Below are 16,237 nucleotides of genomic sequence, written 5' to 3' on the forward strand. Positions count from 1 at the left end.
AATTCTCCATGGAGGCATGAAGCCAGCTCATGTCGTTTTTATTGTGAAAAGTCAAGAGCATTATTTAATACTAGCGTGCATCGTGCCGGTACCGGCCAACGAAGAAGGTGTTTAGAGCGTTGGTCGGTTAAGGGCTTCCCCGTCGAATGATGGTTTCGCAAGGAGTAGAACGGCAGCTTTACTACTCCCTCCCTCCCTCCATCATCATTAAAAAAAAGTCGCTACGAAAATCATGCTGATCAAATTTAACTAGATTTATAAATAATATAATACATACTTCCTCTGTATCAGATTTAAAAGTCGTTTAAAACAGCAACACAGTTTTCAAATTATAACTTTGACCTCTTATTTTTATAAAAATAATTTTAACAAAATGATATATGTGTACATTTATGAAAGTATTTTTTAAGACAAATCTATTCATATAATTTTCATATTTTTTAAGACAAAAGTTATTGATGAGTTATATTGCTAATGTTTGACCCAAATCTTGTCAAAAAAACTTCTAAATCCGATATGGAGGGAGTACAATATTTATATCTTTAAATAAATTTGTTATAAAAGTATATTCAACAATCTAGCTAATCATATAAATTATATACTATAAATATTAATATTTCGTTAAATATATTTGGTCAAAGTTAAAAGTTAGATAGCTCTTATTTAGGGAAGGAGGAAGTATGTCTCATGAGTCATGACATAAAAGTCTAGGCAACCGCCAGAGTCTCGTGTTGTGAGAAGCTGGAATGGGAAAAACCTGTGTATAATGGATTAATGGGACCATAAATAATGTTGCTGCGTACTCCCTCCGTCCATTAGGCCAGTCTCAATGAGGGTTTTATTAGAGTTTCATTACATTAAATATGCTGATGTGGCACTATATTAATGAAGAGAGAGATGGTAAGAGTTTTATGGGAGTAGAGAGAGTTTCATCCCCATAAAACTCCTATGTACTGTTTCCAAAATATTGATGTGTTGGAAACTGTGTCATGAAACTCCCATTGAGGATGGCCTTAGTCTCCTTCGTTTAAGCCTTGTGCACAGAGACCAAGGAGCATGAAAGACTCACGTCACGTCTTTTCAATAAATTATTATGGTCCAATTAATCTAATTAATGTGCATGCCTGCATGCAACCAATGAACAGCCAATATGACCCAAGTCCTACATGGAGACGTGTGCATACATCCAAAGAATGGCCATAATTACAGCCGATCACCTCAACATGATGGAGATAATTGGAAGAAAAACTTTTGCTTAAATGATTGAGATAAATGGACGGAGGGAGTATTGACTATGCTCTCGTTAATACATACTCGTCTCATCTACGTGGAGGCTGGAGCGAGACCAGCCACCTCCGATGCATCCTCATCTACGTGGAGCAATAACTTTCGTTGAGGCTAACAACGCTATTTAGGGGTGTTTGGTTTGCTCTGTTAAACTTTACCGCTTGTTATATTGAATGTTTAGATACAAACTATTTACGAAATTAAAAATACAGCTGGAGAGTAATTTGAGAGACGAATCTTTTAAACCCAATTAATCTATAATTAGATACTAATTATCAAATAAGACAAAAATGCTACATTAACCATCGAAACGGGACACCCCCTTAGCTTACGGTGGTCGTGTCCTCATAGACACATGAGTCTTTAAAGTGAGTAAAAGTATTCTTCGACAGATGAGTCATTCCCTAAAAAATATCAGCTGGTTTTAAGGGATGTTTGGTTGCTAGCCATAGTTTACCATAACTAACTTTAGGTAAGTATGGCAAGCCACAAAAAGTGTGGTTAGCAAATTGGTTGCCACACTTTGCTATGCCTAAAGGAATCTTGCCACACTTTTTAACTCTATGACATGTGGAGCCCAAAAGAATCATGTCTAAACTTAGTTGTCAACCAAACACTTGCCAACTTGGTCAAACATGCCTAAGGTAAAGTGTGGCAAACTGTGGCTGGCAACCAAACAGCCCCTTATTCTCTAGTCCATGTCAGCTGAGCATGGTAACTTGGTAAGGTACATACACCTTCATTACCTTAAGTTTGTCGTTGGCTAGCTCAAAATTATGCTAAAAATTGCAGGCGTATTTTTCCTTTGCCCCTAAATATTTGACGGAACCTAGTACTTGATACTTTTCCTTCCAAATAGAATATTGTCGGTGCACACGATGCTAAATCGTGTTTTCATTTTCAAAATATAAAAAGGGGAATGACTCCGTACTCAATGAGACTTGGATATGAGGTTGTGCAGCTGTTGGACGGGGACCTATAAAAGGCCGACTATCTCCAACAATCATCACCCAAAATACAAGACCTATTTATCCTTTGGGTAGCGCTACAGGTAAAAGGTTTCATACCTATATTTAGTCTTCTCCAGCAACGAGACCTAAAAGAAAACACTCTCTGCAAATGGGTCTCGAGGAGAGAGAATACCCAAATTTGGGTTATGCCTCTCCTGATACCTAAAAAGGGTTTTCTGTATGGATACTCTGTTGGAGGCTATAGGTATTGTGTTGGAGACCCATTTTGGGTTTGGGTTCCCAAATGGGTCTCCTATCGGAGACAGCCTTAAAAAGCCACATGATTTCTGGTTCTGTTTCTCCAGTATCCAGATCATTTTTTTGTTCCTTATTTTAATGTAGTACGGTATCAGTATTTGTTTCAATAATGAATGTACTACATGTTTATTGATGGTCTCACCCACCAAAGCCTAGAAATAAATGATACAGTAAGCTATGAGCTAGCTAGATATTTTTCGTAGCACCACAAAATGATTGAATGAAATTCTTAGTACGTGTTTAAATAAAAAAAAGGTGGGTCAAGATGAATGACCCATTCCCCATCCACAAAGAGCATTATGACTTATTATCAGCGGGGGTTGAAGAAATGGACATAGACCTACAAGTGCAAGTGAAGGGATTGGTAGAACAACTCCAAGAGACCTGTTATGTAATATCTAATGGTTAGGAATAAAATTTTAGTAAAAAGTCTTTAACAGTATTTTTTATTAAAATTTTAAATATAGCCATCTTCTATTTCGAATTTCTTGTTAGCTGAAGATAGAAAATAAGAATGACTATCTGAAAACATGTAGAAAAATTGTTGAAGATAGAACGGATATAGAAAACGATCTATATGCACATAATTCTTTGAAATAATGACTTAAAGGGTGATTTTTGGAAAGGCACTCAGCCATAGCTGATTTGTTGTGAAAAAAAATATTGTTTAATGACTGATAAATTTAGCTAATAAACTCTATGACAGCTCATACCAACAAGCCGGATACAGGGCCACCGATCGCTGCTGCTCTGATTTTTCTCTTGGGTCCTTAACCGCCCCGACAAATCTTTCCCCAGCCAAACAGTGTAAAATCAGACCGGTGTGTAGTACTGATGAATTAAGCGTCAAACCGAAGAAGGTTCGTTAATCACACCATCGTGAGTGCGATCTTTTTCTTCCTTCCTTTTTTGTTTGGCATTGCTTCACCTAGCCTACTATGAAAAAAGTTAATCAACAGCCAAACACGTGCAGGGTTGTAACCTTCCGGCGACCGGCGGAGCTCCGTTGTCGGATCACCGACGAGATCGGAGCGCGGAACGGCCAATCGCTGCTGTCGCTCGCTCGCGGATGCGGACAGCGTGCAGCTGTACGCGGTACGCCTGCTCCATGGCTGGTTGTTCACCTGCCGCTGTCGTCACGTGGCGTGCTCGGCTGCTCGCTTAACTCTGCTCCAGATCCGCCGCCAGGCCACAGCACCCCGCTCGCCGCCGGTGGACGGCCGCCCACCGCCATGGCCGTGGTCGTCAGACGCGTGTTTGGTTCTAGGTTACTGTAACAGGATGGTTCTATTCTCTGTCTCTCTCTGCTTGACTGGAGAACGAGGACATCCTGTTCTGTGTTTCGTTACCTATGATATGATGATGATGCATTAGACATATGTTTTTTTTTACAACCATTAGAAATATGTTATCCTCTCTCATCTTCCACATTGCTACATCTCTCGGCCCCAACCGTCCCATTTGCCCTGTCATGGTTGAGCTTGTCTGTTGAAGCACAATTGCCCTGTTTCACTTAGCCGCAGAATATTTTTTTTTTCTCAAAACAAATTAGTATTAGCATAAGCCGCCGAAATAATCATCCCCGCTAGCTGTTTAAACAGTTCTTTCTTTGGGTGACAAAAAAATACCTCTACTCGCTCAGAAATACAGTAGAACTCCACGTGCCCACCCGATCTACAAAAAGGATGCATAATTTCAGCTTTCCTGCTCAAGAATCATGACTGAGGCTTTTAGCCATGTTTTCAGTTTTTCTCTCTTATCAAATGGCCAACTGTTCTTTTAGTCATAATTTTTCAGTTTTTCTCTCTTAACAAACAGCGAACGGTTCTTTCAGCTATAATATTTCAGCTAAGCGCGCATCACGTACCGGTGGCCAATTTTGCTGCTGTTCAAGTTTGGCCAGTTGTGTAACCAACAGCAACAAAGATCCAGCCTGTCCCTTCAGTTGCCAATTTGTGCAGTATGAACTGTGCGCACCTTTCACAGCTGCTCAAAGGTCACACGAAACAATTTTTTCACCACCTTTCATGGTACTCAAAGGTCACCAAGCACAAGTGGACGGAGAAATGTGAACTTGTAATTGCGCTTGGTTACACAGGGGGCACCTAAAGGGTAACAGTAACATACGAATATTGATAGATTAAAAACTGCAAATCTCTCAGCAGTTTCAGTACAGACTCGAAAAGGGGAAGAAAAAAAAATACTGGACGACCAAACTAAAAGATAAAGATCAGCGCATAATCCTGGTTGCTGCCACACCAAATTATACCAATCCCTAAGCCGGCGGCGCCGACATGGCTTGCTTGCCAAAGCCTTCTTTTCTTCTCTTCTATGGAGCAGCCAGTCACTGATCAAACACACATCCAGGAGCAGGAGCAGCAGCAGCAGCAGCAATGCTTGCAGCAGGTATCAGCAGAGCCAGAGGAAGATACAGCACGGAGACACACAGTCTTCTTCATGTCCAATTTGGCTTCCCAATCTTAAGCGGATGCCTTGTCGAACTTGAGGGGCTTCACCACCTCCCAGGTGAAGTCGGCGTCGTCACGGCCAAAGTGGCCGTAGGCGGCGGTCTTGATGAACCTGTTGCCGCCTTTCTTCAGGTCGAGGTTGATGGTGATCATGCCGGGCCTGAAGTCGAAGTTCTCCTTGACGATCTTGAGGATCTCCTTGTCCGGGATGCTCCCGGTGCCGTACGAGTCGACGAACACGGACAGGGGCTCCGGCACGCCGATGGCGTAGGAGACCTGCACGAGGCAGCGGCGGGCGAGGCCGCTGGCCACGATGCTCTTGGCGGCCTGCCTGGCGATGTAGGCGCCGCTGCGGTCCACCTTGGTGGGGTCCTTGCCGGAGAAGGCGCCACCGCCGTGGGCACCCCAGCCGCCGTAGGTGTCGATGATGATCTTGCGGCCGGTGAGGCCGGCGTCGCCGTGGGGCCCACCGATGACGAAGCGGCCCGACGGGTTGAGGTGGAAGATGGTCTTCTCGTCGAGGTACTTCTCCGGGATGACGGGCTTGATGACGTGCTCCTTGAGGTCGGCGGCGATCTCGTCGTTGGTGACGGTCTCGTCGTGCTGGGTGGAGATGAGGACGGTGTGGACGCGGACGGGCACCATGGCGCCGCCCTCGTTGACGTACTCCACCGTGACCTGGGTCTTGCCGTCGGGCCTGAGCCAGGCGCAGGTGCCGTTCTTGCGGACCTCGGTGAGGCGCGCGCCGAGCTTGGTGGCCAGCACGTGGCTGAGCGGCATCAGCTCGGGGGTCTCGTCGGTGGCGTACCCGAACATGTGGCCCTGGTCGCCGGCGCCGATCTCCTCGGGCCGCTTGGTGAAGTGCCCGTGCACGCCCTGCGCGATGTCGGGGGACTGCTGCTCGATGTTGACCAGCACCTTGCAGCGGTCCGCGTCGAGGCCCACGTCGTCGGAGACGAAGCCGATCTCGCGGCAGGTGTCCCGGACGATCTTCTCGTAGTCCACGGTGGCCTTGGTGGTGATCTCGCCGAACACCATCACCATGTTGGTCTTGGTGCAGGTCTCGCACGCCACCTTGCTGTCGGGGTCCTGCGCGAGGCAGGCGTCGAGCACGGCGTCCGACACCTGGTCGCACAGCTTGTCGGGGTGCCCCTCGTTCACGGACTCCGAGGTGAAGAGGAAGCTCTCAGCCGCCATTGCTTTCTTCTTCTCGGGCGATAAATTAACCTCTGCAAATTTTATTTGAAAAAAAAAAGGAATTCAGACAATCAGAAACCATCCGCAGATCCACCGCACATTCGAATTGGATGACCAACAAATATACTTATTAAACCGATGCCGTGAGATCTGAAAATCAGAGCACCACAGACAACTCCAAATGCAGAGGCTACGAGATCTAATAAAATGGTGAACCCTCCCTCCGAGACACCAAATTTTTTTAAAAAAAAAATCCCAAAATTTGTCCACTGAATCTCAAATTTAAACGGCACCCCAGATCTACAGAATCCCTAAATAAGCATAATAATCACCAAAACCCACACCGGGATCGGCCATCCCGTGGCGACCATCAGATCCAACCGAGGAAGACCCAACCAAGGTTTGCAGCATCTCCCCCCAAGCATGCGCGCACAAATGACAAAACCACGCACGCACGGACGGACGAACCTCGGGAGAAGCACGACGAACGGGGAAATGACGAACCAACGAGAGAGAGAAGCAGCAGGCTGGAACTCACCTTGCGCTGCTGCTCTTTATTCGGGACCGGCAAGAGGGAGAAGATGCGAACGGGGATGTGTGGCACGGGGTCTCGGCACTGCTGGGGGCTCCGCCATTTATAGCCGCGCTGGCGCCGGGCGCGGATCCGGGGGAAGGAGGTCAGAGGTGGGTCCGCACGGGGTGCGGGTGCGGGTGCGGGTGTACCTGAGCTTCGGTGCGGAAAGTATTTTGGCGAGTCGGGCAGGCATGCACGTGAGGACATGGCGGGCGGACACTGACCGGATGGCCCCACGTCGGCGAAGAAGCCACCCGCTGGCCGGTAGGCAGTAGCAGCGCTGTAGCCTTGTTGTCCTCTCACCAACCCCACGGCCACCAACCCCCCAGTGATGCTGGGCCCACTTCACCTAACATTTCTCTCTCCATCATTTTCTTCCGTATAACCGTGTAGTATATTCTGTTATCAGTACTACGTTTTATCAGTACAGTAGTAGTATTTCTGTTATTCATTTTTCTCCTAGAAATTTGCCAGCCTCAACCTAGAAATGGAAAATAAAATACTTGCCTCACCTATTATCACCGGTTTACGACTTACGAGGTGTCTTTTACTCTCTCCATTATGAATTATAGAATAATTTCAGACTTTTCTAAATTCATAATTTTTACTATATATATAATGTTTAGATACATAGTAAAATCTATAAATCTATAAATGCTAAAATTTTTTATAATTTAGGATGGAGAGAATAGTTTCTTTAGGAGGAAGTTCATTCCTTTTGGGGGCTATGGTTGGTGGTTGTCAATTGAAAGGGAGGAAAAAACGCTTTAGCGTGGCCGGAGACCGCATCACTGTACGATCAACTTTAGGTCTTGTAATTGGCAAAATTTTAAGATTTTAGGTACTATAGTACTTTTATTTTTATTTAATAAATATTATCCTATCGTAGATTAACTAGGCTCAAAAGATTCGTCTCACAAATTATAGGTAATCTATGTAATAAGTTTTTATTTTCGTTTATATTTAATACTTCATACATATGCCGCAATATTTGATGTGACGTAAAATCTTAAATTTTTGGTAAAACTTTTTGAGAACTAAACAAGGCCTTAGCATTATTATTGTTAATGCCTACAAATATATGAATTATCCAAAAAAAGTAAATAATTTTCAAACATTTTAAGTGGAGGTCAACATGTTATATGGATCATGTGCTGTCCTGGACAGTGAGCAAAATACCTTGTCACAGAAGCGTTACATGCCTTTTTGGAAATGCATGAAATGCATTTTTTTTTCCTGCAAGATTCCTGTGTTCAGAATGGTGATTACTGATTACAAAAAAAAAAGGAAAGGTCAAGTTCAATGAGAAAAACAATCTCACGATTACTTTTGGTGTCTGATTAATTTCTTGTCCTTGGGAAGTCGTTCTCATGAGAAAATTGTAGCACCATCTTCCTAGCACGTGTATGACTGTATGTGCATATGTCGTGTTCTCGCATGGTAGCAAATAGGAGTTTATCCTTTTTCCAATTGTTTTTCTATAGGTATTTGAGCGGCAAGAAAATGCATAATTATTACTCTCTCTATCCCAAACTAAAAGATATTTGATTTTTTTGTTTTTATTTAAAAAAATTATATAAATATAGTTAAATTTAAGTCATTTTTATAGAACTTTTACTTATAATCAAATCATGACAAAAGAAGTGATATTTTGCACAAAAATTTGAATAAGACAAATAATCAAAATTATGTTAAAAAGTTGAACGTCATATAATTTAGGGCCTGTAGGGGCCTAAAAAACCCTCCTATTTATTCAAGAAATAATAATTAGCATGGATTGAGTATTAATTTCGCAATTGTTTAATGAAGCATGTTTCAAAAAGTCAAAGATGCATGCCTCTGACTCGAAGGACGATTGGAGCACAGAAAGTCGCGCGATTGCGCCTGCATGATCCGACCACTATGGCCGCACCTCCTGGATCTATCTCCGGTTCTCCATGGTTGCACTTGCACGTTGCAGAGAAGGATTTTTTTTTTTAAACACGATTCGCCTTGCCTTTGGTGTTTTTTTTTTCTCTCTTCTTTATTTAAATCCGAGTAGGGTGGTTGGCGCCTAATCAGTACTCATGAAAAAAATAATTTTTGCTGCAGATTAGTTTTCTCGCCAATAATGCAAAAATGATGCAAGAAAATAAACAAAAATCGTACCGTCTCATTTTTTGCAAAGAAAATCGTACTGTATCTCTTTTTTGTGTGAAGAAAATCATACTGTATCTGCTAGTGCCAAGCATGAGTTACACATGTTACGTACCTCTATAGAAAAATACTTACGGTTGGTCAGCTGGTCTCTAACTTGTGAACAGTAATAAATAGGGAAAGGCAAAACAAAAAAAAACAAAAAAGAGTGTCCCAAAAGAACTAAGACCGAGACTGAAGTTCCTAAAATTTTGGTTCTTGGTTTCTGGTGATCCAATTTTTATCTCCTTGTTTCGACCTTAGGCCAGTCTCAGTGGAGATTTCACCAGAATGTCATGCACATTTATTAGAACGCCATGTCAGTAAAACTGCACTTTATGCATGAAACGAAGAGGAGAGAGAAGGAAGTAGTTTCACCATGGTGAAACTCCGCGGGCATTGTTTCCCACGCGGTGAAATGAGATGAAATCCCCACTGAGGGCTAAATCGTTTCACCATCTTGCATGTGATCCAATCATTTTTGCAGTAATTAAATGCTTTGCCTAGCCTAGGAAACGTCAAGGTGAAACTCATGCATTGTGGAGGTTGTTTCATTATTCGTTTCATTGATGCCCTGTCAGCGGATTTGTTTTGGAAATAGTGCATTGAAACGGGCCACTAAGACTGGCCTTACATATCTGGTAATCCAAAACTTAAATCACACCTCAACTATGGTTCGTCTCCTATCCGACATCCTTATCTGTTATCCTAAATAGGTGAAGACCCCAATCTAGCCTCTCAAATCTTTGCATTCTCTCTTCCCGATCCACAGCTTCAATCCGAGTATGAGAGGGCGGCAAGCAAGGACAAGGATCCATGAGGGCCATGGCAAGCGGCTTGGGGCTCTGTGAAGGCTGTGCATATGTTCTGTGTGCCTGACACTCAGTGGCGAAGGTGGCTATGGCAACATTTCAAATTGCTTTTGCAATGATGGACCAAGTATTAGGCGAGGCGGGTGAGAGGTCCTTGCCATGCGTAGCGCAAGATTAGATGTGGTTTGATCTTGTGCTGTCATGGCAACTGATAAACGCCTTTCAGCATGTGTCGAAATTCCTCGAACGAGGCAAGTTATGGTCTTACGATGGTGGTGGTGACCCTCATGATGCCCAGTATGGATTGTCCAACTCCTTCGTCTCTTCCCTCCCCTTCCATGTGCGGCCACACCTGCAAATTGAGATCCTAGCCACATCGATCGCCTTCGGTCGAAAATGTGTGTAAACACCCTAGGTGTTACGTAAGTCCATTAGCACTAAACATGTAATCATTAACTGGATAGTATTAAGATTATGATAAGATTAGCTAAAGGGGTCTTGTTAAACATGCAATGTTTGTTGCCTTAGGTACCACCAATTGGCATGGTCCCTGCAGGAAGCAGAGGCTGTAGAGTTGGTGGAGAGAGGGGTCATGAGGACATGGAAGTGGAGCGGAGGTGCCAGGTCAAGAAAGTGGGAAAGGCAACACGATCACGTGGTGGCTACTATTGATGAGACAAGTGGAACCATAACAAAGAGAGAAGGGAGAAAGTGAAGTCATATATGATGGACAGAAAAGGCAGGTAAAATTAAAATATATTCAACTGTTCAAAGAAAATTTAAACTTAACATATCCATAGTGCATACAAATGTGTATTCACATCCAAAAATAAAATTCAAACTCGTATTTAAAAAGATTCATACAAAAATGATATTTTTTTTAGGTTCAAGTGCAATAAAACACAAAATTCCTGGTTTCGTCTTTAAGTACAAATGAACCTCATATTTATCATTTTCGTTTGAACTTTTTTCTGGTTTAACTTCGTAACTCAACTTTTTTTTTTGGTGTCAGTACATATTTGTATCCACCACCACATTTTTTTGCTGAGGAACTATATGGGGGATAATGCTGCAGGTGGACGAAAGGGATTCGGAGTCTGGGTTGTTGGCCAAACAGCACGCACGCACGATTCATGAGTCCGGACAAGGGATATGCCATGGCGGATTGGGGCGGCCATGCGTCCGTGCACGCCGCTTTGGAGCGCATGCCGGCTGACGTGTAGCAGAATACGATGCTGAACACACGCGCGGTTCATGCCTGCACACCACCGCCACTACATAATAGGGATCTGTCACACGGAAAAACAACAATTTAAATAAAATAGCTTAAATTCCATTTTTGAAGGTAATAACAAGAAAGACTAGCTGGGTAACCTGTTCAAGCCTATGTAGATAAAACAGAGTTTATTGGAGGGTTTAGGGCTTGTTTAGATGCAAAATTTTTTTGGATTTTGACACTGTAGCAATTTCGTTTTTATTTGACAAACATTATCCAATCATGGAGCAAATAGGCTTAAAAGATTCGTCTCGTGATTTACAGGTAAACTGTGCAATTAGTTATCTTTTTTATCTATATTTAATGTTTCATGTATGTGCCGCAAGATTCGATGTGATGGGGAATCTTGTAAAGTTTTGGGTTTTTGGGTGTATCTAAACAAGGCCTTAGCATGCCTTGTTTAGTTCGCAAAATTTTTCGTTTTTGGCCACTGTAGCACTTTCGTTTTTATTTTATAAACATTCTCCAATTACGGAGTAACTAGGCTCAAAAGATTCATCTCACAAATTACAGATAAACTGTGCAATTAATTTTTATTTTTATATATATTTAATGCTTCCTGCATGCGACTAAAAATTCGATGTGATAGGGAATTTTGAAAATTTTTTGCGAAGGCATAATCGTCGGATGACTAGCTGAGCCCATGTCGGTAGAAAGCAACGTCACTCCCCCGTGCTCTCTTCTGCCATGACAATCCGACACGCACGGTCGCACTGACCGACTGACGGTGCTTTTTTTTTTTACATTCTCTCTTCATCCGAGATGAAAGCACCGGTAGTAGGAGTAGGAAGAGTATCTCGGATCTCTTTCCGATGGATTCTTGGGCCTTGTTTACTTTATATTTTTTTTACAAAACAGTATTTTTATTTATATTTGATAAGTATTGTCTTATCATAAATCAATTAAATTTAAAAAATTTATCTCATAAATTATATATAAATTGTATAATTAATTAATTTTTAATCTATATCTAATGCTACATAATTTTAAATCATTTAGAAACAAGGCCATGATTTTTTGTCTTGCCACGGCAGGGTGGGGGAGGGAAGGTGCGGACCCCGCCAGATCACGCATCTGGACGGCATGGGCGTCCATGTTCGTCCTGGACCAGGACGTTATTACAGTACTAGACTACTAGTCAAATGCAGGTTGCCAGATACTACGGAGTATTGGTCCCGCGTAAATTCTGGCGTAGCAGTGGTAAACCGTTGATAAAAAGCAGATGCCAGTACACATGCGATTTCCTGGTACCTTCTCTCAATCAAATCAAAGAAACAAACAAAAAGGATTTTGGTGGTATCCGTATCATATCTCTCCTATTAAGGCTTGTTTAGTTGTACCTAAAATGAAAATTCTTTTCAAAATTTTTCATCACAATTGAATATTGGAGCACATTAAATATAGATAAAAAACTAATTACATAATTTATTTATAATTTACGAGACGACTCTTTTAAACTTAATTAGTCTATAATTAGATAATAATTATTAAATACAAACGAAAGTATTATAGTATAAAAACTTTTCAACGCCTTATCTCTCGTCTAGTCTGTAGAGAATCAGATCAGAGAGATAAAAGATTCCCGGTCATCACTCCGGAGGTATTGACCATTTCAGAACCATGTGTAGCAGGAAACACGATCATCCTATCCTTTTCACAGAGATAACTGTGGTTGAAAACTGTATTATGAATTTGTGATACACTATGGCCTTGTTTAGTTCCGAAAAAATTTCGGATTTTGCTACCGTAGCACTTTCGTTTTTATTTGACAAATCTTATCCAATCATAAACTAACTAGGACTAAAAGATTCGTCTCGCGATTTATAAACAAACTGTTTTCGTCTATATTTAATGCTTCATGCATGTGCCGCAAGATTCGATGTGACGGGAAATTTTGAAAACTTTTTAGATTTTAGGGTGAACTAAACAAGGCCTATGGTTGAGACGGAAAAAAAAAATAATGCCACGAGAATGGCACGGGTTGTCGACAGTTGGAGGACGTGGAGATGGCAGGGCAGGTCAAGGAGGCCGGTGCAGTGTCGTGGCTCTTGCGGTGTGTGGGCAGGTCGAGCCTGCATGTAGGGTTTCATTCTATTTCCATGCTCGGGAGTTTTTTTTATATATTGCATAGGTAGGAGTTTTTTTATCGAGGAAGGGTATGGTTCTACCGGGTGCGGGAATTTTTTTTACTGGGTGTTTTTATGGAAGATTTTTCTTGTTTCGGAAGAGAATGAGTCGCTAGATCAACGATTGCTTTTGACGCTTTTTATTCGTAGAAGAGATAGCTAGAGATGGAGATACGTTAGCTCATGGAAGATGATCGAGCCATTATTCCTGAGTGCAAGAAATTTGGAAAAGCTGGAGAAAATGAGAAATAAAGGCAAAACTATCGTTGTATCAAGTTTCTCGTAACAATACGATGTACATTGAAACATTTAGTAATCATGTTGTTATTTTCTGTTCTGGTTGCAATGCACGAGAGCATAATCCTAATCGCAGAATATAAAGACAAAACAATCTGGTTATTGCAGACCAAAGCAAGCGCACATGATATGGCATGGCACATCGATCAGGGCCGTACCTAAGATTTGGAGGCCCCTGAACAAAATATATATTGGGGCCCTTAAATTTGAGAAAATCAAATCGTACTTTCACTTAATTATAAAGCTATAAATTTATTTGGGTCTTACAGAACTAAGAACAAATTGAATATCTAAAAGAGTATAAAATAGTACTCAAGTAATAAACAAGTATCCTAACAGCTAGCATAGCAGTCCGTGGCATGAAAAAGCGAAATGGTTTGAGCTTGTTTCAGTTTACTTCAGCCTATTCTCTTTCACAGAATGCTATTAAAATAACTGAAATTAGCCGGCTCTTGTCAAAAAAAAAACTGGAATTATTAGCTGGCTTATCAATTAGCTGGACAAACCATTACCAAGCAAACAAATGGATATGGACATTGGGGCTGCCTTATGTTGTATAGTTGATCCAATTAACAAACAAAGAAATTGCAACATGTAAACTCTTTTTATATGCTACATTTTATTTCTCTATTTAAAATATTATCTATTATTAGTTAGTTTTTATTGTAAATTTGGAGGCCCTGAGCAGTTGCACATCTTGCACTTGCTAATCTACGGCCCTGCATCGATTTCTTCCCATTAGTATTACGTGAAAGGCTGACATGTTGGTATATTTTCGATTCAACAGATCAGTCTCTGGTCGATCTGATTATTCGTGGAGCACGATCTGATCACTTTCACTAATAAATTAAAACTTAAAACTCAGTTCCTTGTCCTTGCATTTATGATTGAGTGATCAATCTCATATATTGTCTTGAAAACCCTACAGGATCTGAACAAGGAGAATGAACAATTTGCAGGCAATTCGGGGATATTGTTTGATAAATCAAATCAAATCATGCACGTATGTATAGCAGCTGGAGTAAACGCAAAAAGTTCATATATATCATAGATATAATCGCAATGCGTGAGGCACGAGCCATTAATCTAATCTCCTTGCAGTCCCGTACTCCGATCCCTGCCTGAGTATAAATACGGTTATATGGAATCCCACTCTCTCGCCAATCAGCTAGTAAGCAATAGTATATAGCTCCTTCCACAAATACTTCACTTTATAGATCATGCCAAGTAATGTCTAATAATTTAAATTTGAACATGTGTTATACTCTTACTTAAAAACTAGTATCCCCTCCGTACTCACAAGGATTGTTAAGGCTTTGTCTAGTTTAGGAGTGAGATGTTTCATAGAATGTCGGAAGAATTATTTGAATATTAATAAAAAAAATAATTACATAACTCGCCTGAAAACTGCGATGATGAATTTATTAAACCTAAATAATCTGTCATTAGCACGTGTGGGTTACTGTAGTACTTAAGGCTAATCATGGACTAATTAAGCTTAAAAGATTTGTCTCACAATTTCCAACCAAATTATGTATTTAATTTATTTTTTATATATTTAATGCTCTATGCACGTGTCCAATATTTAGTGGGATGAGCGAAAACTTTTTGGGTGGAGAACTAAATAAGGTCTAAATAAAAATAAAAGATGCAACATACAATGGTTTTCTCATCATCGTTCTGCAGCACATGCATGCCTTTCGAGATCGAAACTGCTAGCGCCCGGACGTCCGGCGCCAACAACGCGTCCGGACGCCGAGCTCCCCACCTGCGCCACAGAAAAGGAAAAAAAAAGAAAATCCCATCCACCCCTAACCAACTCACCTCTGCCCCACTCGTCCCGTCCGGAAGACCGTTCCTTGTCCGCTCCCTCCTAACCAACTTACCCCTGCTCCGCTCGCCCCGCACAGAGGACCGCCCCTTCGTCCGTTTCCCACGCAAGGAGCCCGTCCTCTGCCCCCACGAGCATGGGATCCGCCCAGCCCCTCGCTTTGTCGGCCCCTAGCAAATCTACCTACCACTAACTCGTCCCTACAACCTGTCCCTGTACTTGGCGCTGTAACTCAATATGCATAATAGTGCAACAACACCTGACATACTGCTACAACAAACAGGTTGAAGTAGCTGAAACATCATAAATATAGTATTACAACAAACAACGAACAACTGCTGCAACAGCATGCAAACAACTGCTACAACATACAGATTGAAGTATTGGATAGAAACAGCTGAAACACCATATGAACATAGTATTACAACAACAAAAAATGACTGTTGCAACAACATGTAACAACTAATACAACAGCATAGGTTGAAGCATTGGATGGAGCAACCGAAACACCTTAGACATAGTATTACAACAACATCGACCAACTGTTGCAACAACATGCAACAACGAATACAACAGTGCAGATTGAAGCATTGGATGGAGCAACTAAAACACCATGGACATAGTACAACAACAACACCGAACAACTATTGTAACGACATAAAACAAACTACTACAACATGCAGATTGAAGCAACTGAAACAACATCTCAAAACACAAAACTGCAACAATGACTAAAACCTACTGCAACGTCTAGAGAGAACCATTGCAACAATGACGAGATCTGAACCCGAGAGCTCGTCGGAACCCTATCCTACTGCAACATCACCTGAAAAACATACTGCAAAAATCAAAGAACACCATTACAACACGCGGGAGCACTGAATCCCAAGAGCTCGCCGAAACCCTAGCCAACACAATATCTCATA

General features: G+C 41.8%; 1 protein-coding gene across 1 annotated transcript; it reads right to left on the minus strand.

Moving 5' to 3' along the window:
• Positions 4,616–6,916, minus strand: LOC110433826 (S-adenosylmethionine synthase 1). Its single transcript, XM_021456550.1, has 2 exons — positions 6,759–6,916; positions 4,616–6,252 (listed from the first exon to the last, which is right to left on the minus strand). The coding sequence occupies exon 2, from the start codon at positions 6,218–6,220 to the stop codon at positions 5,036–5,038; it is 1,185 nt and encodes a 394-aa protein (XP_021312225.1). The 5' UTR covers positions 6,221–6,252; positions 6,759–6,916; the 3' UTR covers positions 4,616–5,035.

Source organism: Sorghum bicolor, chromosome 3 (genome assembly GCF_000003195.3).
Source record: "Sorghum bicolor cultivar BTx623 chromosome 3, Sorghum_bicolor_NCBIv3, whole genome shotgun sequence".
Lineage (NCBI taxonomy): Eukaryota > Viridiplantae > Streptophyta > Magnoliopsida > Poales > Poaceae > Sorghum > Sorghum bicolor.